The sequence below is a fragment of the Giraffa tippelskirchi genome, chromosome 4 (assembly GCF_054371585.1).
Source record: "Giraffa tippelskirchi isolate mGirTip1 chromosome 4, T2T-mGirTip1v1.2.pri, whole genome shotgun sequence".
Classification (NCBI taxonomy): domain Eukaryota; kingdom Metazoa; phylum Chordata; class Mammalia; order Artiodactyla; family Giraffidae; genus Giraffa; species Giraffa tippelskirchi.
This window is the reverse complement of record NC_137278.1, coordinates 205,394,668-205,421,549: the sequence shown is the minus strand read 5'-3', so window position 1 is coordinate 205,421,549 and position 26,882 is coordinate 205,394,668. Positions and strand designations below refer to the sequence as shown.

The 26,882-nt window shown below is 55.6% G+C and overlaps 2 protein-coding genes across 5 annotated transcripts; one reads left to right on the top strand and one right to left on the bottom strand.

Annotated features, from left to right (window-relative positions):
- Positions 1-2,000: 2,000 nt before the first annotated feature.
- Positions 2,001-12,136, top strand: PMM1 (phosphomannomutase 1). 4 transcript variants are annotated; one of them, XM_081587689.1, is made up of 9 exons: positions 2,001-2,116; positions 4,652-4,769; positions 6,261-6,337; positions 6,471-6,562; positions 6,764-6,863; positions 9,316-9,486; positions 10,304-10,379; positions 11,100-11,215; positions 11,591-12,136. In XM_081587689.1, exons 1-9 carry the CDS (start codon positions 2,030-2,032, stop codon positions 11,711-11,713), a joined length of 960 nt encoding a protein of 319 aa, XP_081443815.1. In that variant the 5' UTR covers positions 2,001-2,029; the 3' UTR covers positions 11,714-12,136. The 4 variants fall into 4 exon arrangements, with proteins under 4 accessions (XP_081443815.1, XP_081443816.1, XP_081443818.1 ...); XM_081587690.1 differs by lacking the exon at positions 9,316-9,486 and adding an exon at positions 3,465-3,593; XM_081587692.1 differs by lacking the exon at positions 9,316-9,486.
- A 216-nt stretch (positions 12,137-12,352) lies between these two features.
- On the bottom strand, positions 12,353-26,882 carry CSDC2 (cold shock domain containing C2). The gene is made up of 4 exons (XM_081587671.1): positions 26,658-26,882; positions 16,451-16,749; positions 15,018-15,140; positions 12,353-14,252 (listed from the first exon to the last, which is right to left on the bottom strand). Exons 2-4 carry the CDS (start codon positions 16,624-16,626, stop codon positions 14,090-14,092), a joined length of 462 nt encoding a protein of 153 aa, XP_081443797.1. The 5' UTR covers positions 16,627-16,749; positions 26,658-26,882; the 3' UTR covers positions 12,353-14,089.

The following is a 26,882-nucleotide window of genomic DNA, read 5'->3' as shown; positions in this document are numbered from 1 at the left end:
GGAGCTGACCCCCATATCAGGGAACACACATATTACATTGATGTTATTTCTTTGCTTGTTTGTCTCTCAGTACACCCAGTATCTGGTGTTTATTCTTACAACACCCTTCCCTTTGTAGTGACGTATCAGAAAGAAGGTAGGTAGAAGAGCCAGACTCAATTATTGAATTACTGACAGCCAGTCTACGACTGTCTTTGAAACAATGCAAGAGGAAGAAATTAAGATCCTAATACCTTTGTTCCTCATCACCAGCTACTGACTGTGACTCCTTATCTTATATAAGCCCCTAGACTCCTCATGAAGGGGGGCACAGTTCTTGAGGCATTAGCCCACTGTATTCCCCTCTCCAGTGGTTGAGAATTAAGCCACCTTTCTATTTCCTCCAAACTCTGTCTCTGTATTTTTTATTCTGCTTCAGTAGGCAGAGAAAGCCAAGATTTTAGCCAGCAACAGATGCATGGGTCTCAGTATGACCAAAACAACCAGAGGCGATCACAGGTATCAGGGTAAAGATTGTGGATGTAGCAAAAATGCATGCCTACCCAGGCAACCCATGGGACTGCAGAGGGAAGTGGAGGTGGGCCTTTGATTCTGGCTTCTAAGGAGGAAACAAAGAATCTTAGAGAGGAGAAAGCTAGGGCCAATGCATTTCCAAGAGGAGAAAGAACTTCGAAATTTGCCATAAAACCAACATCCAGAGAGGGGCTACTCTGTGGGCTCTTTCATATTTATTATTTCTTTTCATGAGCAAAGCATCCCTACAAAACAGATGGTGTTCTTCCCATTTTACAGATGGAAATACATCTGTAAAAGCCTTGGAGAGGTCAAGTTAACTTGTCCAAAGTCACATGGATGGTGAACCTGGGAAGACAACCTAGAACTGACTCCAAAGTCAACGTGATGGTTAAATAGTTGTGAATAGAGAGGGGTCCAAGAAGTTTCTTTTTTTCATATATACACTTTTTTTTTTTTTGGCAGCGCAGCACCCGGCATGCAGGTAATCCTAGTTCTCCAACCAGGGATGGCACCTGTGCTCCCTGCAGTGAAAGCCTGAAGTCTTAAACTCTGGACAGCCAGGGAAATTCCCAGAAAGATTTCTTAAAGAAAGTAAATCATTAGCTACGCCTTATGGGGTGGACGGGATTCCCTGGTGGCTCAGACGGTAAAAGCATCTGTTTGCAATGCAGGAGACGCAGGTTCGATCCCTGGGTCGGGAATATCCCCTGGAGAAGGAAATGGCAACCCACTCCAGTATTCTTGCCTGGAAAATTCCATGGATGGAGGAACCTGGTAGGCCACAGCCCATCGGGTCGCAAAGAGTCGAACACGGACACGACTGAGCGATTTCACTTCACTTCACTTGATGGGGTGGACAGAAGGATAGCTGGAGAAGTAAGGATCAGGGAAGACCATTTGGCAAAGTCCAGAGCCTTGCGCAAAGGCCATCAGATTTCTTAAAGCTGGAGATATGTAGGTCTAAGGCATTAGGAGGGAGAGGGTGAGCCCTAGAGGGACTGATCGCCCTGGGGTGAGTGGCGGACTGGTCGGGGCGGGGCGCTGAGCTCCGGCCTCGCCCGCGGACTCTGCACTGCGGGCTCGAGGCCCCGCCCCCGTTCCGCTCCCACTTGCCATAGGAACCATCCCGCCAAGGGCCAACGCTGGCCCGCCCCTCCCTTCCGGGTTCCATCCCCCCCCCTTCCGGGTTCCATCCCTCCCTTCCGGGCCGAGGCCCAGGCCCGCCTCCGGTTCGGCTTGGTAAAATCCGAGGGAAGCCTGGCGTGCTGCAGTCCGTGGGGTCCGCAAAGAGTCGGACACGACAGAGCGACTGAACTAACTGAACTGACGGAACCTGCGAGGCTTTGCTCCTCCTGACTCCACGGCCACGCCCCAGCCACGCCCCTCCCCAGTTTGGCGCTCTCCGACCTGCCTGCTGGCTCCGCCCCTTTAGGCCCCGCCCCGTCCGTCCTCTATCCCCAGCGGCTCCGGCGGCCCCAGCCTTCGTCTCAGCTGGGCGCCGGGAGCTGCAACCATGGCCGTCACCGCTGAGGGCGCCCGCAGGAAGGAGCGCGTCCTCTGCCTTTTTGACGTGGACGGGACCCTCACGCCGGCTCGCCAGGTAGGACCCCGCTCGTTCAGAAGCTCCCGTCGGGGGTGTCACTCGGACACCCAGAAGCCGAATGAGTGACTTGCAGCGGCGTGATCCCAGATCCCCGGGGACCGTGCGTGGGCTGCCGCAACACCCGGCCCCTGACACCCCAGGTCCGCACACTGCGAATGGGCCCTCCCGATTCCCCACGTCACAGCCCCCCCGAGCATCGGCGCCCACGTTCTCTGCCTGGGTGCGAGGCGGATGGGTCGGATTCTGGAAGGAAGAAGCTGCGAGCAGGGGCCTAATCCCCTCCCCCACCAGGCCTGCCTCGGGACGCCCCCTCCCCCCCCGCCCCCGTCTCCCTAGCCTTGGTTCGCACCCCCAGTTCAACCCTGGGTCACACCAGTAGCCCGGAGCTGGCGTCTGAACCTTGGGTTTCCATACAGGGCAGCGCACCCAAGCGTTAAGAGTCCCTAGTTAAGAGTCCCTATCGGTGGGGCGCAAGGGGGGTCTCAGAGCCGTCCCTTTGCAAAATCAGGCTGGCCTGCATTTAGTTTCTCAAGCCCCTTCCCTACTTTCTCCCCCACCTCCATTCTCCTCCTCTTCCAGGGAGGGACGGGTTCTGTACCATCAGGCTGAGTTTGGGGGCTTCTTCCTCCTGGAGGTGAGGGGTGGGGGCTGATCTGGTCTCCGTGGGGTTGTTGTGGTACAGGGTGGGTGGGAGTGCGGTTTTCCTTCTAAAAGCATCTCACTGGGTTGATGCTCCAACCTCTGCTCCACACCTAGTTTTTCTCCCTTTGGATCTAACTCAGGAGGAGCACCCCCCCACCCACCCACCCCCGCCAAGCTGGCTGTGTGGATAAGCAGACTTCTTTCTTGCCCTCCAGTCTGGGTCCACCAGGACCTACTGAAGGATCTCCTAGAGCAGGAGCTATTAGGTCTGGGTGGCAAGGCAGGGGCTTATAGGAACCCTGGTCTTGGCATCCCCTTCCCTGAATGAGGGCCCTGGGGGCACAGGAAGCAATCTGGCCACCTTGCCTTCCCACGGCTCCCAGGGCCTAAACAAGACTAGAGTGTCGATGCTGTCCATCCACCTAGATCTGTCCATAGTACATTTTAAGTTAATTTTTAATTGTACACATATTCACAAACATATTCTCTTGTAAAGAATGAAAACATAACAGAGAAGGGTAAAGTCCCTTCTGACTAGTCAGGATTGCGGCCCAGCCCCATCCCCAAAGTTGTGAGTTTGTGTGTGTGTGTGTGTTTGTTTTTAGCAACTGGTATCATACTGTGTGTGCCCTTCTGCAACTTGCTTTTAAAAAAAAAGAGTCAATATCATAATTTTTTTTAATAATTAATTTGGCTGCACCAGGTCTTAGTTGCGGCACATGGAATCTTCGATCTTCACTGCAGCTACAGGATCTGGTTCCCTGAACCCGGGATCAAACCCAGGCCCCCTGCATTAGGAGCTCGGTGTCTTACCCCCTGGACCACCAGGAAAGTTCCTGCAACTTGCTTTTAACCATTAACAGCGTGTTTTGGCGCGCTCTCATGCTGGAAACACAGTCCTGCCTTATTCTGTGCAACCACAGTATAGAATTTCAGAGCAGCTGTGTGCCATTCTCCAATTGATTAGCTTATTTGCAGTTTTTCACTGTTATAAACCATCCCAGTGAACATATACACCTGGGCAATTCTGGGTGACAGAGTCCTGGCATGTAAAGTTTTACTAGATCTTGCCAGATTACCCTCCAAGTGGCTATACCAACTTACACTCTGACCAGCAACATCTGAGTATGTTTGTCCTATGTCCACCCTAGGTAGTGTCAGCTTTGAGTAACAAGGACTGAAACTCATTAGTTTACATTTCCTTGGCGGGACATCTTTTCAAGTGATTAGTCACTAGTTGTTTTTGTTTTGGTTTGGTTTGGTTATTTATTTATTTTCACTGTGCTGGGTCTTCATTGCTGCGAGTGAGGGCTTTCTCTAGTTGCAGAGAGCAGGGGCTACTCTTCCTTGCAGGTGCTTGGGCTTCTCATTGCAGGGCCTTCTCTTGTTGTGGAACACAGGCTCTCGGGCTTGAGTAGGTGCACGTCCCTGGCCCCAGAGCACAGGCTCAGTAGTTGTGGCTCACGGGCTTGGTTGCTCCATGGCATATAGGATATTCCCGGATCAGGGAATGAACCTCTGTCTCCTGCATTGGCAGGCAGATTCTCTGCCACTGAGCCACCAGGGAAGCCCCAGTTGCTAGTTGTTTTTCCAAGCACTGTCTCATTTAATCCTTAAGAGTGACCCTCTCCAGGTTCTACTGCGATCCCCACTTTATAGATGGGACAGCTAAGGCAAAGGCAAAGCCCATTTGCTCAGGTCATCCTGCTATTGAGGACCTTGAGCCAGAGTTTGAACCTAAGCGCTTCTAATTTGGAGATTGGGGTTCTGAACCCTGACTGGCCCCAGATCCGGGTGGAACATGGGCTCCCAGAACTCTGAGCCCTGAGTGAGGGCTGGGTGGAGGGCCCAGATGTGCCGACAAAGCCTGTGCTTCCCTGCTCCCTGCAGAAAATCGACCCAGAGGTGGCTGCCTTTCTGCAGAAGTTGCGAAGTAGGGTGCAGATCGGTGTGGTGGGCGGCTCTGACTACTCAAAAATTGCCGAGCAGCTGGGAGAGGGTGATGAAGGTAAGAGGAGAGACCAGAACCAATTCCACAGTTGGGTGGTGGGGGTGGAGGGTGTGGGGAGTTTGGGAGACCCCTGGAGCAATGTGCCTTCAAAGACCCAGTCCTGCTTCTGTGGGGCAAAGGAAGCAGAGTGAATAGGCAGATGTTTGCTCCGGGGATTTAACAAACATTTGGTGAACACCTACTATGTGCCAGGCCTCCCTGGTGGCTCAGATGATAAAAAATCTGCCCGCAATGTGGGAGACCTGGGTTCAATCCCTGGGTCAGGAAGATCCCCTGGGGAAGGGAATGGTATTCTTACCTGGAGAATTCCATGGACAGAGGATCCTGGCAGGCTGCAGTCCATGGGGTTGCAAAAAGTTGGACACAGCTGAGTGACTAACACATCAACACTTGCTATATGCCAGGCACTGTGCTGACTTTGGAGAAACGGCAGGGAACAAAGTAGACAGAATCAAGCCCTTACATAGTTTCCTTTCTCAGTTCTCCCTGCTGAGTCTTGATTTCCTCATCCTTAAAATGGGCCTAATCAGTAACAGCTACCACAGGTTGAAAATGACCTTGCATTAACTTCCTTTCACTTAATCCTTACAACTATGCTTTAGGGTGGGTATGATTATCTCATTTAACAGAGGAGGATTCTAAAGTCATTCTGGCAGTTGTGTGCACCTAGAGACTTCCTCGACTTTTCCCCAAGGGTGAAAGTGTTAGTTGTTCAGTCGTGTCCGACTCTTTATGACCCCATGGACTGTAGCCTGCCTGGCTCCTCTGTCCGTGGAATTCCCTAGGTGAGCATACTGGAGTAGGTTGCGATTTCCTTCTTCAGGGCATCTTCCCGACCCAGGGAACGAACCTGGGTCTGCTGCATGGCAGGTGAATTCTTTGTCATCTGAGCCATCAGGAAAGCCCCCTTTCCCCAACCCCTTGTCTGTTTCATCAGCAAGTCCAAAAATGTCTCCTCTCGTCCAAGTCTCCTGTATCCGTGTCTCTATCACTCCACCATTGTCCGGGTGCCCTCCCCCTACCTGACCCCGTAGCAGCCTCCCGGCTATGCTCCAGCCACTTCTTGGGGGCAGTCAGAGTCAAAAACTGCCCCCATGCAGCCAGCCTCGATGGCACAGTGATGGAAGTTGTAAAACAAAAGTTCCTGTTCTGAGGGCCTGTAGGATCACAGGGCAGAAATGATGTCCTCTGCCGGGAAGTTCCAGGGGACTTCCAGAGGAGGGAACTGGATCTTGAAGGAGAAGTGAAGGGGGAGGGCATCCCAGGCAGAAGGAGCTACAGGAGGGAAGGCCCAGGGATGGGCCAGGCTTGTGTGCATGTTTGGAAAAAAACCAAGTTGCGAAGGCGAGGAGGCTGGAAAAGCAGGTTGGGGATGGGACAAGGGTGCTTTGAATGCCATACTAAGGATCGTGGGTTTCACCTCTCTCCTTGGCTCTGGGTGTCTGGTCTCACGCTCTCTTTCTCCCCGGCCTCTACGTGGGCCTGAAGTTATCGAGAAGTTTGATTATGTGTTCGCTGAGAACGGGACGGTGCAGTATAAGCACGGACGGCTGCTCTCCAAGCAGGTCAGTCCCCCTGCCTCTACCCGTGGGTCTTGGGACACTTTTCTACAGTGGAACAGTCCTTGGGTGCCTTCTGTCCTGGGAGGGGGTGGGCCGCCATGCCCACCACCCTCAGAGCCCTATGTCTCTTGCCCAGACCATCCAGAACCACTTGGGGGAAGAGCTCCTGCAGGACTTGATCAACTTCTGCCTCCGCTACATGGCCCTGCTCAGACTGCCCAAGAAGCGGTGAGATCCCGCCCCTCCTGGGCATCCTCCCCGGCAGGGCGGCGGGGGGTGGTGCGCGGTGGGCACGGAGTCTTGCAGATAGGCCCTGACTTGTCCAGGGGTGGATCCCTGTCCCCCGTGAAGTCCCAGAGGGACTGGATTTGAATTCAGGGCCCTTCTTCTTCTCTCTGGCTCCCTGCCCCCCGACCCCCTCGCCCCCAGTGGGACCTTCATTGAGTTCCGGAATGGCATGCTGAACATCTCGCCCATCGGCCGGAGCTGCACCCTGGAGGAGCGAATCGAGTTCTCCGAACTGGACAAGGTGCCACCAGCCACTGTCAGCCTTAGTCTCTAGGACCTCAGTCACTTGACCTCTCTGAGCCTTTATTTTCTTATCCATGAAAAGGATCGGTGGTGGCAGGCTGTTCTGATTCAACCGGTACCCTTTCAGACACCCGCTGTGTGCCACGGTTGTTGGCACTTCTGTGTCTTCCCAGCACTGCTGGCTCGGTGACCGCCCTTGGCGACCACACCAGCAGCCGCCTGCTCACCTGAGCTAGCACCTGGGGCATCTCTTCCGCCTTCCCACCCCCACAGAGTCCAACAGTAATTCCTGGGGTTTCAGCCTCCTGAGTTGGTCTCGAAAAAGATCCCTTCACCCCTATGTGTGTGCCTCTGCCCCCTGCCTATCTGTTCTCCAGCAGTGCCGCCAAGAACCTTCTGAAGCACATCTGGCTGCCCTGCTTAACAGTCCTTCCTTGGGCCCGCTGGCCAACCTCCCATGGTCTCTGGAGCCCTGAGGGGTCTGCGTGGCTCAGACACCTTCTCCCTGTGCAGGGAAGACACCAAGGTCCCTGTCACCTTTGAGTGCGCTGCCCCCGCTGACCTGGCCTTGGATTTTGCTCATCACTCCCTGCCCTCAGCTTTCAGGGATGGAGGGCTTCCCCCAGGCCTTTTCATATCAGCCCATCTCTGACTTTCCCACTGGCTGCCCTTTTTAAACTGCATTTATTTGGCTGCCTCAGGTCTTGCAACATATGGGATCTAGTTCCCTGCCCAGGGGTGGCACCCATGTCCCCTGCATTGCAAGCTGCATTCTCAGCCACTGGACCACCAGGAAAGTGCCCTGACCTGCCCTGCTGCTCTCCCCTTTGCTGTCTCTGCCACAGCCATGTCCTCCCTGCTAATTCCAGAGACAGCAGACTATCTCCTGCTTCGGGGCTGTGCCTTCTCACCTGCATCGCATCAGCTCAAGTGTCACCTTCCCTAAGCATGACACGCAACCCAGCGCCCCCTTGTACTTCCTCTTCAGAGTTTTCTTTCTTCCCAAGCAGCCATCACCACCCACTAATCCAGTGCATCACCTGTTTTTAAATCTTGATTATCTGTCTCCTTCACTAAAGCTGTAAGCTCCCTAAGGGCTGAGATTTCTGTGGCTGTTGGCTGCTAGATCCATGGGTCCAGCATATGCCTGACAAAAGTGCTCGCAACATACTTTTTGAATGAAATAGATGATATTATTTATCCCCATTTTATGAATGAGGAAATTGAGGCTCAGAGAGAGGAAGTGACTCGCTCAAGGTTATGTAGGGCATGAGTTGCAGCCCAAAGATTTGAACTTGGGCTTCTGCTTGCTTCCTTCTGACATTTCCCAGAGGCTGGGTGGGACTTGGTGACAACTCCCAGCTTATCCAGCCCATCCCCATTTCCGCCCTGGGCCCCAAGGCCCACAGGCAATGCCCGCAGGCATGGAGACTTCCTTGTTGGAGTGGGTGATGGACCATTGGCCAAGAACCTCCTCCCACACACATATTGACAGGTGGCCCTTTCTCGGGCTGCCCAGGTTTCCCATCCCAGCTCCACCTCCTGCTTGCCCAGCATCCTGGAAAAGTGGCTTCTCCACTGCGTGCCTCTGTTTTCTCACCTGTAGAGTGGGGATGATCACAGTTCCCATCTCATGAGATGGAGCACGTTGACTCTTCCCACAGCCCCACGCCTGAGAGTCCCTCTTGTGTTTTGGGTCTTGTTCTGCCCTCTTCTGATGCTGGAGAGGGACATGAACCTTCTGCTCTGGGTGCCCTTCGCCAACACAGATCTAATACTAGTGTTTTACCTTCCTTCAGCCCCTCAGACCCTGAGGACAGGTGGTCCTCCTCCTTAGCTGAGGACATTGAGGCCAGAGAGCACGTGAACCAGCCTGAGGACACAGTGCTGGTCTCTGCTAAGGCTGGACTTGGCACATGGAGCTGTCCGGTGACCAGCCTGGTTCTCTGGAGACAGACAGTGCAGCTGCCCTGGACCATTTATTCTGAGCTTGTGGCAACCTTACCTCTAACACTGGACCCACAGAGTGGCCTCTGATAGGGGCTGGCCTCCCTGGGAAGCCAAGGCTTTCTGGGAAGGTCATATCCTTCATCTCTGCTCCCGTGAGAGGCTGTGAGGGTTCATTCAATACACCTGTTATCCTTAATCCCAGGAAATTGACTCAGAGTCATAGCCAGGAGGCACAGCGGCTGGGCCTGGACCTAGGTAGCCTGCCTTTATCTCTCATGTGCTCCCTGCACCACATTTTCAGGCTCCAAACTGCTGGCTACCGCCTGCCTCTCCTCCCTTTCTAGTCCTACCCATCACTGACTGACTACAATGCAGAACTGGGTGCCTTAACCCCCATGCTCTGAAATCCTCAGCGGCTCTTGGTCCCCTGGGATGTGTCCAAGCTCTCTAGCCTGGCTTACAGGCCCTCTGTGTGCTGATCATCCTGCTGATCTCTCGAGGTGGCCAGATGGGGGCTGCCCACCTCGGTACCTCGGCCACAGCGAGCCTGCCGTCCGTTCCCGCGGCCATGGCCCCCATCAGCTCAGCAGCTAAGACGCTCCCCTCCAGGCCCAGTGTGGCTGTTCCCCTCTGTGGCCACAGCAAGGCCAGGCTGGGGAATCCCTGGGCTGGTGAGTGAGTGTCCCCTTCTTGGTGTTCATAGATATGCTGCAGACTTCCAAGGTCCCGCCCAGAGGGGTAGGGGCCGGGGACTCCTGGGCCAGGAACACGTGGGAGGTGCTCAGTGAAGGCACGTTGCTGCCTGGTGGGTGCTGTGATTGTCCCCGCCTCCTGCTGACTTCTTTGCCCGCTGCCACTTCCCACATAGCTAAGTTGGTAAAGAATCTGCCTGCAATACAGGAGACCTGGGTTTGATCCCTGGGTCAGGAAGATCCCCTGGAGAAGGGAATGGCAACCCACTCCAGTATTCTTGCCTGGAAGATCCCACGGACAGAGGAACCTGGTGGGCTACAGTCCATGGGGTCGCAAAGAGTCGGACACGACTTAGCGTCTAAACCACCAGGGCCACTTACAGGTCTCTGCATGCTCTTGGCTCTTCACACCCTGAGCCGTGGCTGGGCTGGGCAGAGCTGACAGGGCTGAGCCCCGCCCTGAGGTGGACACTGCGACTCAGGACTCAGACCGTCCCATCCTTTCAGCCTTCCTCCTCGAGTCTCTGCCTCAAGGCCTCCTTCAGGATACCCTGCCCGAATTCCGCTAGCACACCTGGCCCTGAATTTATTTTCAGGACTTCTGGCCCAGCCTCTGAGGCTGGGTGACCCTGAACAAGGCATCGACCCTCTCTGAGCCTCAGTTTCCCCATCTGTAAAGTAGGGGTCATGACCTCCATCTGGCAGACTCAGTGAGCTCACAGGCACTGTCTGCCCAGCCCAGGACCTGGCACACAACGGGCCCCTGAACCTCAGTCTGTTCCCTCCCCTTCTGCAGAAGGAGAAGATCCGGGAGAAGTTCGTGGAAGCCCTGAAAACCGAGTTTGCCGGCAAAGGACTGAGATTCTCCCGTGGTACGTCCACCCCATGGAGGGCCTGAGAGGTCTGCCACGCAAGCCCACCCCAGGGCCTCACTGCCAAGGCCAGGCTGCACCCCGAGCATCTTCAGAAACTCTTCCCCGTCCCCCAGGTGCAGCACGGGCAGGCTGAGCCAACACAGGCAGGGACCCCAGCCCCCAAAGCTTCCCCTAAACCCAGACAACCCTCACTGCTACCTCCCCCTACAGTCCATTCCCTACAGTGGCCAGAGGGAGCCTTGTGGACATACAGCCCCTGTCACACCCCTGCTTAGAGCCCTTCCGAGGCTCCTTTTGTCTCCTAATGAAACCCAGGCCCGCCCCCTGCACCCCAGGACCCGCACGCCCCTTCTCTGCCCTGAGGATTGTATGGTTCCTGGGCAGCTGCCACTCTGGCTGAGGTCTCAGCTTGGTGTCACCTTCTTGGAGAGCTGTCCCCAGACCACACCAGCTGGGGAGCTTCCCTACCCCCCACCCCGCACCCCTGCCATGGACTTACATAAACTGAGAGGTGGTCTGGTCACTTCCTGCCCCTCTTCCCACCTGGATCGTAACCCTGTGAGGATCCTGAGCCTGTCCGTACCCTGCGCCTGGTGCTCAGTAAGCACTTAGGCGTTATTGAAATGAATGAACAAATGAATGAAGGGCCTTGCCCAAGGCCCCATGAGCCACCCCTCTGCTTACCTCATCTGCCCCCCCCACATACACACCCTGCAGGAGGCATGATCAGCTTTGACGTCTTCCCCGAGGGCTGGGACAAGCGCTACTGCCTAGACAGCCTGGACCAGGACTGCTTTGATACCATCCATTTCTTTGGGAACGAGACCAGCCCTGTAAGTGTGCCTCAGGCTCGGCCCGAGTCCCCCTACCTCCCCGGATCAGGGCCAGGACACGGGGTGACAGGACAGACCTCCTGGGAAACTCCCAGAAAGCAGTCGGTGTTTATCAGCCCCATTGTACAGATTGGAAGGCTGGGACCCAGAGCTGGTTGGACACTTGCCACATGTCACACAGCAAGTCAGGGCCGATGTGATGAAGAAGGTGGGCCTCCTGGCGGTTCTGAGGGGGGATGGAGGAGCAGCCATGTAGGAGCCAGTGTGGGGAGGGGACCCCAGGCCAGGGTGGGCATTGGGCCCCAAACCTGGGAGCCCCCTCCAGGCACCATGTGTGTACACATGCCTTCACTGCCCTTCTTCCTCCATGTGCAGGGCGGGAATGACTTTGAGATCTACACCGACCCCCGGACCGTCGGCCACAGCGTGGTGTCACCGCAGGACACAGTACAACGATGCCGCGAGCTCTTTTTCCCAGAGACAGCCCACGAGGCGTGACCAGGGCCCACACCTGCCCCTCAGGACTTCCAGGGAGCTCTGCCTACGCCTGAGAGTCCCTGGCCCTGGCGTTGGGGGGGTGCCAAGGCCCCTCCTCTGGTCCAGGACCCCTACCTCGTGTTAACCTACTGAAGGCCCAGCTCTATGGGCCCAGGGTCTGTGTGGACGGCCACCCGCAGCTGGTCAGCTCCTGGTGGGCCTGGCTTCCGTTCTCCAGCCTGATCCGATGGCTGCAGCTGCTGCCCGGACTCTTGGCAGAACAGGTTTCTGTCTATGCGAGAAGTGTGTGTGAGAGTTGATACGAGATAGAGCCCGCCCTGCCTGCCTGCCTGCCTGCCTGCCCTCCGTGGGGTGCAGAGCAGTGGGGACCATGCACATTCGTGAGAACTTTATATCATGGATATTAAACCCTGTGGAGCGTGATATGGAGTCCGAGTGGCTAATTGGCCCCAGTCACAGACACTGTTCCAGCCCCCCACTTTGCAGATGAGACCAACACACGTGGCAGGGACTTGGCCCAGGTCACACAGGAGGTGTGATGCAGTCCAGGAGGGTGGGCCACTGAACCCCAAACAGGGTCTGTTTGGGATGTCCTCCCCCAGCCCCTTCCCCAGACAGACAGGCAGCTCAGGGCCAGGCTGAGTCACAGTTGAGGGTTTATTGCCAGTGTCAGGAAGGATGGGGGATCCAGGTGGCTAGTGGGGGTCTCAGGAGGTCTGACTGGACACTGTGGGGCCACGAGTGGAGCAGCCCCAGGGTTGCTGTTTCCACAGTCTGCCTCCTGGTTGGTGCCTAAAAGGGGGGGGGCCTACTCCTGGTAGGGGTGGGGGTGTCTTGGGGGTTCCCAGGAGTTAACCTGCACCAGTAAACCTTCTGCCAAGGAAGCTGGGGAGCCTTGTTCCTCAGGGGAAAGGCCTTAGGCCTTGCTTGAGTAGGCCCAGCCAAACTGGGGCCATTCTGAGTTTTAGGGGGCTGGCCAGTGCATCCTAACAGTGCTGGTCTTCCAGCCTCAGGCCAGGGGTGGGGTACACATCGCTACAGGGCCGGGATCCTCCTAGACAGTCACTGACCCCTCATCGTGAGCATTTGGGCCCCTCTTTTACTCAGAATGGGTCTCCTAAGAGTGAGTCCCTGGCAAGCCCTCCCTTGAACCCCGTTTCTTCCCCCATCAGGTGATGTGTTCTCTGGAAGGGAGTGTGGTTGTGGGGGGGGGGCCCGGGGCCCGCTACCCAAGAGTGAATGCACACAAACACGTCCTGGTCAAAGGGGAGAGGGCTACCACACGTTTAAGGGATGGACAAGATGGGGACCACACCTCGGCCACTGGCCTGTTGGGGGCCAGCGGGAGCCTCTACCCCATGGCTTTGGGAACAGGGTCCAGCAAGGGGCCTGCAGGGCTGGTGGTCTCCCAGGCTGAGGGCTATTCTGACGGGTGCCCCTGCCCAGCCCTGCCTGAGGGGTGTGTATGTGTCCACCGCTGGGTCCTTGCAGCCCTGATGGGTGGGCACAAGCTGAGCATCAGTGGGGTTTGTGAGTCAGGGCAAAGGGGGTGGCTCCATCCAGGCTGGGGGAGCTCTGCCCCCACCCCACTGCAGACCCTTAGCTCCAAGGAGGGTGGAGGCAGTGAGGCTCAGTGCGGTCCAGGGTAGTAGACGTGGTCTCCTTTTGGGGTTCACAGCCATTGCCAGGCTGCGGAGGAAGGGCTGGCCAGGAGCTCCCCAAACTGCCTCCTGCCTCTCCAGTGTGCTTGGGAGAGAGGAGGAAGGAGCCGGGGCTGGGCCTTGGCAGTGGGGGAGGGGGGCTGTCTGCCTCCAGGTTTCACCCTCTTCCCCAGCAAGAGGCCAGAGGGCTCCCCCAAAGCACTCACTGGCCTGGCTTCTGGGGGGAGAGATCCAGGTCCCAGGGGGAGACCCCAGCCCAGAGGGGGAGGTGTGAGTGGCACAGGCAGTCTGGGCCCCCACCCCGCCTGCCAGGCCTGAGGCAGAGGCCAGGGGAGCCAGCTGGTAGGGCAGGGCCCACCGATGCCCTGAGTCCCAGCCCCAGGCCTGACGCCAGTCCTCAGAGGCTCAGTGGACCCTGGGACGGGTGTTAGGAGGGCAAGAGGGTCCTGTGCGTATGTGGCAGGAAGGGGAGGGAGGAGAGCGCAGATAAGCAGAGAAGGCAGGTCTGGTGGCTTCCGCCTCAGTCCAGCTCACACGAGGATCATGGGGTGGATGGAGGCCCACACTCATGTCCACAAGCACAGACAGACAGATGTTCATACCGAGGCTGCCTGGGGGACTGGCTTGGCCGGCGCAGGGGGCTCAGGGCTGGCTGCGGCCCGCCTACCCTGTGTGGCTCCCCCCTCCCCCAGTAGCTGGTACGGGGCCCCCCAGCCTAGGAGCCCACGACCTGGCCGGACCACGTCTCATGGGGAGTGTGTGGGGCCAGCTGGGTGAGCACCACTTCCACGGCTTGGAACTTCTGGTTCTTGGGCGGGATTGGGCACACCTTGTAGGTCACCTCGTCGCCTTCCACCGGCACATACTCCCCCTCGATGCTGGTGGTGGGGAGAGGGGTGTCAGCCCAAGAGAGGCCCCCTCCCTGGATGGCCCCTGTGGTCTGGCCTGAGGGCAGCCTCACCCTGGGCCTCGCTAGGCCGCGGAGCCAGAGCCAGACTCGTGAAAGAGAAATCAACACCACCCCTCACGATGCTATAACGCAGGGGTCCCCAACCTCTGGGATGTAATGCCGGGTGATCTGAGGTGGAGCTGATGTAATAATAATAGAAGCAAAGTGCACAATAAATGCGATGTGCTTGAATCATCCCCACACCATCCCTCCCCAGTCCGTGGAAAAATTGTCTTCCACGAAACCAGTCCCTGGTGCCAGAAGTGTTGGGGACTGCGGCTATAAAGTTAAGAGTGTGAAAGGATTCAGGGAGGTCCCCAAGGCTCAGGGCTCAAGGACTCCACAGGCCACGCCTGGCTTGAGGGCTGGGGTCCAGACCAAGACCACCCCACCTCTCCTAGCCTCCCTCCAGGCTGAAAGGCCCAGGGGCTGGCCCAGCCCTCTCAACCCCCATGGTGTGAGAACAGGATCCAGGACCAGGTGGTGGTCCCAGGGCTTCTGGGTTTCCCCCCTCTCCACCTGGCCCCAGCCCTCCTCCACCCCTGCCCCTGGAGGCAGACCCTAGGAGTGGAAAAAGCTGTCAGGACCACAGACTTCAGCCAGTGAGGGCAGAGGCCTAGGGAGGCATTTTGGAGGCCCTGCTGGGACCCTGTAGCAGGGCCCAGCCGAGAACAGGGAGCTGGGAGGGACTCACTCAGACACGTGCACAAAGATGTCCTCCGACCCGTTCTCGGGGGTGATGAAGCCGTGGCCCTGTGAGCGTGAGAACTGCTTACAGATGCCCTTGAACACCGGGCCGGCCGAGGCACGGGCTGTCCTAAAGATAGGGTAGGAGGATTGGAAATGTGGCCTGAGCACCCCGCCCCGTGCTTCCCTGGACCCCCACAGCCCTCCTGCGCCCTGCCTGCAGAGCCTGCCTAGAAAGCCCTCCCCAGAGCAGAAACCACCCATGTTTGGACAGTTCAGTCCTCTCATCATCCTATTGAACAATAAGGAGACAGGCCCAGAGAGGGAAACTGATTCTCCCAGGTGGCCGAGCAAGTGGGTCGCCTGACTGCCAACCAGTTCCCTTCTCTGTACACAGAACCCTCCCCAGCTGAGCCTGGTCTGGCTTACACGAATTCCTGTTGTAAGACTTCTTAGTGAAGAATGTGCAGCCTAGGCTTGAACACCTCCCAGAACAGGGAGCTCACTCTCTTCCAAAGCAGCAGTCTCCATCCTATTCACTCATTTGTCATTCATCCCTTCATGCATCATTCTTTTTTTTTTTTTTTTTCATGCATCATTTATTAAGCCTCTGCTCTGTGCCTGGCCTTGATGTGGACAGGGGACAATCAGCACCTGCCATCAGACCCCTCCTTTGGCCAAGCCAAACCAGCCTCCATGTGGCCCCCACAAGTAAAAGTGTTAGTCACCAGTTGTGTCTGACTGTGTGACTCCATGGACTGTGGCCCACCGGGCTTCTCTGTCCCTGGAATTCTCCAGGCAAGAATACTGGAGTGGGTAGCCATTCCCTTCTCCAGGGGATCTTCCCGACCCAGGGATAGAATCCAGGTCTCCCACAGTGCAGGCAGATTCTTTACTGTTCGAGCCACCAGGGAAGTCCAGGTGGCTTGCACAAACCCCCTCTTCAACTTGACTCCCCCCAGTGACCTATTCCAGAGGCCCAGGGCTGGTCTCTGTACAGCCTGCCCACCTTTCTCCAGAGGTCAGCCACGTGCTACAGCTCTTGCCCAGGCTGTTTCATCCAGTGGGAGCAGCCAGCTTCCCTCCTCTCCTGATACATCTTCCAAGGCCAGCTAGGACATCTTCACCGAAGCCCAATGCTGGGTCCTCACCCCCAACCCTGCCAGCTGTCATGAATGGTGGACAAACTCCCCCTGGATTATAAGCAGCTTGTGGACTGAGGTGTTGCCTTATTTATCCCTGGATCCCCCGGGGAAAGAGCTCCATACAGCTTTGTAGACTGAATGAATGAATCCCCATAGTTACTAGAAGGCCCTTACACAGCTCTCCTGTCCTCGGGTGAGGACAATAGGGGGTGGTGGAGGATGAGGCTGGACAGCCCCAACTGGAGCCCCGTCCCGGGAAAGATCAGTGGAGCCTGGGCGAGGGGCAGGTACTCACGCTGAATATGTCCTGGTCCGTTTGGTGGGCAGGGGACTGGGCAGGTCCCGAGATGAGACACTGCCTCGCTCCCAGACCCTGCTTCCCTCCCGGTGGAAGGGGAAGGTGGGCCAGACAGGGGACTTGGGGGAGTGCAGCGGGGGCACGACCGCAGGCGGCGTAGGCTCCGAAGTCATGGCGGGGCCAGCAGGAGAGCCAGGCGGGCTCCCGGGAGCAGGGGCCGGCAAAGGGCTTGGGCGTCCTGGCGGGCAGGGCCCGGCCTGGCCCTGCTCGGCGGCCTCACGAGCCACAGGCTCCGTCTGGAAGGGGGGAGAGAGAGGTACAGGTGAGTGTGGTCCAGGGTGGGCATCTTCTGGACACACGTCTGGAGGGCCTGCCTGCTGCTACTGACTGTGAGTTCAGGCCACTCACGGCCCCTCCCTGACACAGAGTCCTCACCAGAAAGACAAAAAAGTCTTAGAACCTTGCTGCGGGCTGAACTGTGGTCTCCTAAAATTCACGTGTTGAAATCTGAAGCCCTCAACGTGATGGTATTTGGAGATGGGGGCGTTTTGGAGGTAACTGGGTTTAGATGAGGTAAGGAAGAGGACTTTCCTGGTGGTCTAGTTGCTAAGACGCCTCGCTTCCAATGCAGGGGGCCAGAGTTTGGTCCTCGGTCAGGGAAGTAAATCCCACGTGCTGCAATTAAGAGTTCGCATGCCACAACTAAAGATTCCCAAGTGCTGCAACCAAGACCCGGCGCAGCCAAATAAATAAAAAAGTATTTACATGAAGTCAGAAGGGTGGGGCCCCCGTTATGGGATTGGTGTCCTTAGAAGGAGAGACCCTTCCCTCCTTCTCACCCCTCCCCAAGAGCTTGCCTCCTCTCCTCTTGCCTTGTGAGGACACAGCCAGCAGGGGGCGTGCGTGCGTGCTATGTCGCTTCATTGCTGTTCCACTCTTGCGACCCCCATGAACTGTAGCCCGCCAGGCTCCCCTGTTCATGGGATTCTCCAAGTAAGACTACTGGAGTAGGTTATCAGTCATTTCCTTCTCCAGGGGACCTTCCTGACCCAGGGATCGAACCTGCATCTCTTGCGTCTCCCGCGTTGACAGGTGGTTCTTTACTGCTGAGCCACCTGGGAAGACCTAGCAGGGGGTGGTCTAGGAGTTAGGAAGAGAGCACTCCCCAGAACCAGACCATGCTGCCACACAGAACTTGGACCTCTAGTCTCCAGAACCAGAAGAACTAAATGTCACCTCTAGTCTCCAGAACCAGAAGAACTAAATGTCTCCGTGGAGCCCCCTGTCTGTGGTGTTTTGTTAATGGTGGGCAGAGATGACTGAGACTAACCGCAAAGTCCTTCCAGCTTGAAGTTCAATTCGTTAACTTGGGGGCCTAGGAGGTGGGATGGGTAAAGTGGCCAGTGACCTGGAACACAGCTTGACACAACTGCCAGCAGTTTCCAATCTACAGACCTGGGTCGGAACCTCAGCTTTGTCACCTGTAACCTGGTGACCTCAAGCAAGCCACTCGACAGTTCCAACATGGCGGGTGGGAGTGTGGGCCCCAGACCCCAGTGACCTGGGTTTGAATCCTTCTCTACCTATTGGCTGTGCAGCCTTGGTCAACACTCATAGCCTTTGACTTGGTTTCCTGTTCTGTAAAATGGGAAGAGTGTTGCTTCTTATTTCATAGAGAGGTCACTGTGAGCATTAGATGACATTCTACATGCTGAGAACAGGACTGGGGCATGGGGAGCTCTTTGTAACAGTGGCGATTTTTCCTTAGCCCCAGTTTCTTCCTCTCCAAAAGGAAGTTGAGAGTGCTTACCGTGCAAAGTGACTATGGCTTCAATGATTTAGTGTGTGTGTGACAGCATCTGACATCGTGTAGATACCCAATAAATTGCTATTATCAATGCTAATCAATAGAAGTTCCCCTGACAACAGCTCAGTGCCTGGATAACCTTAAAAAAAAAAATTAATCCTTCTATTTTTTGGCTGCATCAGGTCTTAGTTGGGCATGCAGGATCTTTCTTTGGGCACTCAGGCTTAGTTGCCCTGCAGCGTGTGGGATTTTAGTTGCCAGACCAGGGACCGAACCTGCGTCCCTTGCATTGGAAGGCTGATTCTTAACCAAACACTCAATCACCAGGGAAGTCCTTCGTCCTATATTTTTCTCTGTGGAGGAAGAGAATGTAGTTCCCCCATCCATGCATCCACCCACCCTCCAGGTCCCTTTGGATGGGAAACTCTTGGACTCCAAGAGACGCTAGACTATTTGTTGAGCCTGGAGTGGGCGCCCTGCCACAGCGGGGCCAGGAGGATGCCTGGACCAGGAGAGCTCCAGTTTTGCTGCGTGTTAGCTGCCTGCTTGGGTAGCACTTCCACCAGACTCAGCTTCCTCTTGAGAGTCCCCTGGACTGCAAGATCAAACCAGTTAATCCTAAAGGAAATCAACCCTGAATATTCATTGGAAGGACTGATGCTGAAGCTGAAGCTCCAATACTTTGGCCACCTGATGTGAAGAGCCGACTCATTGGAAAAGACCCTGATTCTGGGAAAGACTGAGGGCAGGAGAAGGGAGCAGCAGAAGATGAGATGGTTGGATGGCATCACCAACTCAATGGACATGAGTTTGAGCAAACTCCAGGAGATGGTGAAGGACAGGGAAGCCTGGTGTGCTGCAGTCTGTGGGGTTGCAAAGAGCAGGACACTACTGAGTGACTGAACAACAACAGCTTCCTCATCTGTACAGTGGAGCTGAGAAACCCTGCCTCACTCCCTCACGGGCTATGGTGAGGCTTGACTCAGCAGGGATATAAAGAGTTTCCCATGGCCCACGACATATAGGAGTAAGGGTGACAGGTTCTCCACCTCCTCACCCCCATTTCTTCACTCCTCCCACCACCCTGGGGCCAGAGGTGAATCTCTGAGCTAAGTCTATTTCTGACCTCCATCTCTGCCCTGCCCTCTGCAAACCTGTAGTTTCCAGGGAAGAGTTTAAGATGCCTTTGGACTCCAGAGCCCTGCATAGACTGGAATAGCTGAGGAGTCACCCTCACTCAACTCCCGTCATTGGAGCAGGTCTCCTGGCCACAGTTCAATGTCCTACAGCAGGTGGAACCTTTCTGGGTCAAGGTGATGAGCTGGCTCTGCCATCCCTGGGGGTGGAGATGCAGCATCCCTCCCCCTCAGCAGGCCCCCAACACATCCCATCCAGCCGGGAGAGCTGCTGGGGGGCAGTGGAGGTGCGGGCAGAGGATCAGAATTGCCCCTCAGGGCCCCTCATGCTGAGGTGCAGTTTTTCTCTCTGAGCTCGCTTGAGAAGGCAGGCATGGGCCAGGTTTAGCATTTTTATCCCCATTTAGTTAACTAATTGAATTAATTAAATCAACCCTGAATATTCATTGAAAGGACTGAGGCTGAAGTTAAAGCTCCAATACTTTGGCCACCTGATGCGAAGAGCCATCTCGTTGGAAAAGATCCTGATGCTGGAAAAGATTGAAGGCAGGAGGAGAAGGGGACAACAGAGGATGAGATGGTTGGATGGTATCACCAACTCGATGGACATGAGTGTGAGCAAGCTCCGGAAGATGGTGACAGACAGGGGAGCCTGGCATCCTGTAGCCCGTGGGGTCGCAAAGAGTCTGACATGATTGAGTGACTGAACAACAACAAACTAATCAATTAACTTTTAAAAGCCAGGTATTGAATCTGCCCCCTTGGCAGTGAAAGAGCAGAGTCCTAACCACTGGACCTCCAGGGAATTCCCTTGTCCCCATTTTAGAGTGAAGAAAACTGAAGCTTCAAGAAGAAAAGCAGTCACACAAAACCTTGCACATGAATGTCCACAGCAGCATTATTCACAAAAGCCCCAAAGTGGAAAGAACCCAAAGGCCCATCCCCAGACAAATGGATGAACATGTGGTTTATGTCTATATGTGGTTCACTATGAAATAGAACATGATTCAGCCATAAAAAGAAATGAAGTTTTGATAGAGCTTTATGACAGCTGGACTTGAAACCTTGACCCTTGAAGTCATGCTGCTAGGTGGAAGAAGCCAGTCCCAAAAGACGGCGTATTACCTGATTCCATGTGTGTGAAATGTTCAGAAGTGGCAAACCCATAGAGATGGGAAGATTAGTGGTTCCAGAGGTTGGGAAGGGTGAAGGAAAATGAGGAGCGACATCTAATGGGTACAGAGTTTCTTTTTGGGGGTGACGAAAATGTCCTCAAGTTGACTATAGTGATGTTGCCTAGCTCTGTAAATACACTAAAAGCCACTGACTTGTCCATCATAAACAGATAAATTATATAGTGTGGTAATGACACCTCAATAATGCTGTTAGGGAAAAGGAAGACAGGCAGCAAAGCTACCCAGGATGACAGCAGAAAAGCAGGAGATGCCCTAGGGCTCACTCCTGGGTGCCCCCTACCCTACCTGGGTGAGGGTGGCAGGTGGCAGGAAGGGAAACTCGGCCTCCCTTTCTCCAGGAAGCAAGGCGGTCCTGGGCTGCCCACTGCACAGTTTTCCCAGGCCTGGTATTGTGCTTGGCAGTGACAGCCTGTGCTGGGAGGTCGTGGTGGGTGGAGGGGAGGGAAGGAGGTGGGGGAGGGGCTGAGGAGGCCCACAGTGGTTGCCAGGGAGATGCAGCTGAGCTGGGCCCTGCTCTGGCCAGCTAGGCCTCTGGACCCAAGACTGAATGAACCTGGCTCTCAGGTTCCATGCAACGTGGGCCGTGGGGAAGGGGAAGGGGCACTATCCAAGGTAGGGGTGGAGGGCAGCCTCCTCCTTCCCCTCCCACAGTGGGCCTGGCAGCAGAGGGGAAGGGAGAGGGGTCAGAATAACAGCAGTGATAGAACATGTATCCCTTCCAGCTCCCCATCCATCGCCCCACCTACCCAGAGGGGCTTCCTGGGAGAAGGTGGGGAGTTGGCCTTCAGGAAGGAGTTGGGGCTGGGATCTCCCCTCTCTTGTTCCTCTTCTGGCAAATGAGGATTACAAGAGCCCTTCTTCCAAGGGCATCAGTGAGGATGACACAGGATGGAGCGTGGGAAGCACTGAATAGGTGCTAGATGAGAGGGTGCTCCTCCCAGGCAGGGTGGCTAAGGTGGGCACGGGGGTGCAGAGGGAGTGGGTGGAAGGAGAGACCCTGGAGCCAAACCCACCCTTTATTCTCACCTCTGCTGTTTCCCCAAGGACTCGCCCACCCACTAGGTCCCTGCCCTGCCCCTCATAGTTTCTTCTTTCATTTAGTTCCTGCGTCAGTACTTTAAGACTCTTGCTATTATGACCCCATTTTGCAGGTGAGAAAACTGAGGCTCAGAGAGGCTGTCACTCACTCGGGGCCACACAACAATTAAGGTCTGAGCCAGAGCTTGAAGCAGGCCAATCTGACTCTGGAGCCCTGGAGTGGGGAGTCAGGGGTCCTGGGTTCAGTCCTTGTATTGCTACTGACTTGCTGTGTGGCCTTAGACAGAGCCTTTGCCTCTCTGGTCCATGCCAGAGCCCTGGACTTGAAGAAGCTGCACAGTGCAGGGTAGCCTGGGAAACTAAAGAGAACCGAACAAGGGGATGTAGAGCAAGCCTCCAGCTCAGAGTCTTTCTCCAGAATATTGCTGCAGAAGGGGGCAAGGGAAGACAGGGCTTTGATCATCTGAATGCTATACACAGTCTTTACAAAAAAGTCCTTTTTAAGTCTTTATTGAACTTGTTACAATACTGCTTCTGTTTTATGTTTTGATTTTGTGGCCACCATTCATATGGGATTTTCGCTCACTGACCAGGAACAGAACAGCACCCTCTGCAGTGGAAGGTGAAGTTGTAACCACTGGACTGCCAGGGAAACCCACAGAGTCTTTAAAGAAATTATTTTCCATTTTTAAATCTCCCAGTTGCCGCGAAAGGTTGAAATTACAATTGTGTCCATTTTACAAATGAGGAAGCTGAAGCTCAGAGAAGTGACGTGACTTGCCCAAGGTCAGACAGCAGGTAAGTGACAGAGGCTAGATTTGTCTGAAAGCAAATGGTGTCTTCCTCTGGGGATAAGTTCCCAGAAGAATTTTCCCTGAGAAAGCAAAGAGGAAGTAAACTCCGAGAACAGAGAAATAGATGTGTTTGTAGAACATTTGGTTCAACTCAAAAGCAGAGCTAGAGCCTGACCCCCAAGGGATTTTGGTGTGTCTGCCTGGGGGCATCTCTGGCCTGGAATGATGCCCTTCAGAACTAGCAGCTGGAGGGCAAGAGGACTGCCTGAGTCCCAGATGACCCAGGATTGACTCCTGGCTCTAGAGTGTCCTAGCTGGGTGACCCTCCCTTAAAAATATATATATATTTATTTATTTAGATATTTGGGTGTGCCAGATCTTAGTTGTGGTATGTGGGATCTTTAGTTGCAACATGTGGGACCCAGTTCCCTGACCAGGGATCGAACCCTGAGCCCCCTGCGTTGGGAGCTTGGAGTTTTAGCCACTGGACCATCAGGGAAGTCTCAACACTTCCTCTTTGAGACTCACTCTGGTGGTGGTTTCCTAAATCGTGTCCAACTCTTGTAACTCCATGGACTCTGATCTGCCAAGTTCCTCTGTCCATGGAATTCTCCAGGCAAGAATACTGGAGTGGGTTGCCATTTCCTTCTCCAGAGACTCAGTCTACCCATCTGTCAAATAGGGTGAATCAGAGTCCCTGTCCAGGTTACGAGAGGAGCCAAGGAGCTGTGTCAGGGGTCCCCCTGAGAGTGTTTTGCTTCTGACCCTGCCAGCCAAGCTCCTCTTCATTTCCCTGCATGAAGATCAAGCCCCAGCGATTCCGTAGACAAAAGGCCAGGGGAGGTAAAAATAAAACATCAGAGCTGTTTGGAGATAACCCTAGGCAAGGTCCTGATACAGCGTCATGGGGCTGTGAATGATGATTCAGCCACATCAGCGGGTGACCATCAGCCTGGTGTTGGGGCTCCTCCAATTATCAGCTCCCCTAAAAGAACTGAGTAGGAGATGGCTGTCAACAATTTTATATGTATAAAAAGAAACTATTATGAATTAGTCTTCTGTTGACCCTGTGAATCCCTTTCCTTTTGGGCAGGTCAGGGAAACGAAGCTGGCTCAACCACCCGGTCTGTGTGACCTCAGGCAAGCACCTGCCCTTCTCTGGGCCTCAATTTTCTCCTCGGCCTCATGAATCATCATTGATCCAGATGACGCATGAGGGTCACTCCACCGCTCCTCTGAGGCTGTCAAAAACACACACGTAGCTGAGTGTGATTCCCAGGCACTGGGACAACAAACAGGAGAAGAGACAGCACTGCCCTGAGAGAGCCTGGGTCCAGGGGGAACAGACAGACAAGTAGAACACAGGATGGTTGGTCACGACAAGATCATGGCCACCATCGATGGATTAGTAACCACGTGCCAAGAGGTGTGGCAAGCCCTTTGTCCCCTTTCCTCACTTATTCCTCACAACAACCGTACAAGCTAATTATCATTATAACCCCATTCTTCAGAGGAGTAAACTGAGGCCCAGAGAGGTGAAGAGCCTTGCTGGGGTCACACAGCCAGTTGGGGCCCGCACTTTAGCACCCTGGAGATGTTTGGGGGTTGCGGAACAGAGAGGCCTCAGGCAGGAGGTAGGAAGGGAGGACCCACGGGTCCCTGCAAGCTCCCGCCGCCCCTGCAGAAGGAAGAACGGGGCTTGGGGTTCTATTTCTGGCTTTGTGCTGACTCAGACCATGACCTTGCGTGAGTCACTTGCCAACTACGGCAAGCTTAAAAACAACTCCGTCCATAAAAGCATCCCAGCCCAAGCCCCCACTGAGAAGGAGCAGACGGGGAGGCGTGGGTCGATGACTTAGAAAGGGGAAGGGCAGGGAATGCAGGGTGATTGTGGAAGAGCTTTCTGGACTTTGAGGTCTTACCCAGGATGGGCCTGAGGAGGATGAAGAAACAGCCTCAGGACCACCAGGCAGAAGCTGGCTCTTCCCCAGCGCCCCTGCCCTCCCCCAGCCTCTCAGACACGCCTTAAAATACATCAGTGCCAAAGCTGCTGGAGCAGCTGGAGGTGACCTAATTAAACCTGGTTCTTTCCCTCTCCCACAGCATGTGTGTGTGTGTGTATGCGCGCGCGCACCCCTCCTAGGCGCATGTGTATACTGGGGGGTGGGGCACTGCCCCAGCCAATACTCTAGCTTAATTGAGACCCTTTAACTCTCCCCCTTGTCATGTCCCCAGGATGCCCTGGAGGGCTCCTATGATTAAGGCCTTTGGGCTTCGTGGGCGTTAGTGAGGGTATGGGTGCCAGGATGGGCACCACGAGAGAGCCCTGCTCACATCCCAGCTCCACCGGGCTGTGTGACCCTGGGCAAGTTGCTTTCCCACTCTGAGCCCTCCTTGGAAAGAGGAACGGACTGGTCAAAGTCACACTTACGAGTGGCTGAGCTTGAACTCAAATCAACGGGACCCATGAGATTTCCAGCATGCCAGGCCACTCATCCTGGAGCCCATCATTTTGCTGGATTGGGGCAGGGGGGAAGAGCTGCCCCATTGCTTCTTGTCTCCAATCTTAATGGTCTGCGTGAACAAAGGTCTGAACTGCCCGAGCCCTCCTCTTCCCACCAGGCATCAGATCCTGGCCGTGCTAGTTGTGACCAGTGGTCACAGCCAGGCCCTGAGCGCCCTCTGCTGGTGCCACTCCTGGGGATTTGCCTCCAGACCAGCCAGAGGGTTTCCCTCCCTCACCAGCCAGCAGTGTGGGACCCCCGAGTTCCTCCTAGGGAGGCTCCCTCCACGGCCAGTGGACTTCCGTGACCACTGCCCATCCCCTCTCTCCAGGCCTTGGAGAAACCTCTGTGGCCAAGATTGTCCTCTGGCCTCTCCCAGGCCCCTGTGAGCTGCTTCCTATTTACACCTGTCTTTTCTTTTCTTTTTTTTTGGAGGAGGGTCAGACAGACCCAGAGAGGCGGGGCAAATATGGGAAATAGATGTTTTTGGAAAAGACTTCAAGGAAATGCTGGGGGGAGGAGATATCCAGAATTTGGAGGACTCAGAGGCTTCTGAGATAGGGTCAGGTTTGCAGGACTGGCTCCCCTTCCCAGGGAGAGGCCTCCCCTGGAGCCCGTCCAGGTGGGCATGCTGCCAGGCTCTCAGAAAGGTGGCCCACCCCCCACTCGGGTGCACTTCCTCCTCCCCTCCCCCAGCCCCAGCGGATGCAGCAGTTCACACTCTGTATTTATTATTGTTCTCGCTCTGCGTCCCCCTCCGCTCTCCCTGGGAAGAGTCTGCAGGCTGGCAGATTTGCAGGAACCTGCTGTCTCCCTTGTGGGTGCCAGCATCACCCCTTATCTCCGCCTGGACTCTTTGTGCCAGGGTCAAGCCACTTGGGGACTTGGCACTACTATCCAAGGCTGCCTGAGTCTCTGAATCCCACAGCAGCGGGCCCAGCAGACCCTGGCTGATCACCTTTGCCCTCCAGGGGCTGCGCCCTGGCAAGGGTGGAGGTCAGTGCGAGACCAGCTGGCCGGGGAGAGGAGTGGCCTTGGGAGAAGCCAAAGCTCCTGGTGGGGGTGGCTCTGAGGCCAAGGGGGAAATAATAGCGTGGAGTCACCTCTCCAAGCCAATTAGCCCAATTATCCCCAACACATCCCGGAAGAAGCAGAGTCAGGATGAGACAGCTGCTCCAGGTCCAACTGTCTGCCTGCCCACCCCCCGACGGTCCCTCCCTGGCCCCAGCCCCAGATTCCAGGGGGAACGATCCATGTCGCTCCCTGCTGCACTCTGCTTTCAGCGTCTGGTAGGAACCCAATTATTCCCCAGTCATTTCTCTCCCCCCTGGTTCCCAGACAGGAGGCTGCGGCTGCGGCTTGGCAGGTGTCTGCTGTTCTCTGCCTCTTGAGCCAGACACAAGTCCCAGACACACACACACACACACACACACACACACACACACACACACACACACACACAGACACCCTCTCACAGGGAACCACGCAGCCTCAGCTTCCCTTGGGGGGCAGGCAGAGCGAGGGAGGGGGGCAGGATGGTCGGGTGGGCTCTTCCACGCTCACACACGCCTGCCTCTCCTCTGTAAACTGGACTGGCCTGGGCCAGCCCCAGGGGAGGGGGCCCACCTTCCCAGAGCCTCTCCCCCCCATCACACCTCCCTCTGCCCCCCATCGTTAAAGCCAGTTTTCAGGGCTGGAGCTCCCAGGCCCCCAGGGTCTAGCCCCTTACCTCTCCCTGGCGGCCGAGGTCCCACACAGCCTCCTGCAGCCGTTCAGACTCGGCCTCTCTCTGTCGTGCTTGGAGCTGATGAGCAGGGATGGGTCTGAGAGATGTGCTGTGTGTCTGACTCTGTGTGTGTGTGTGTGTGTGTGTGTGTGTGTGTGTGTGTGTGTGTGTGTGTATGTGTGTGTGTGTGTGAGCATGCGGCACCTCAGGCCCCTCACTCACTCACAC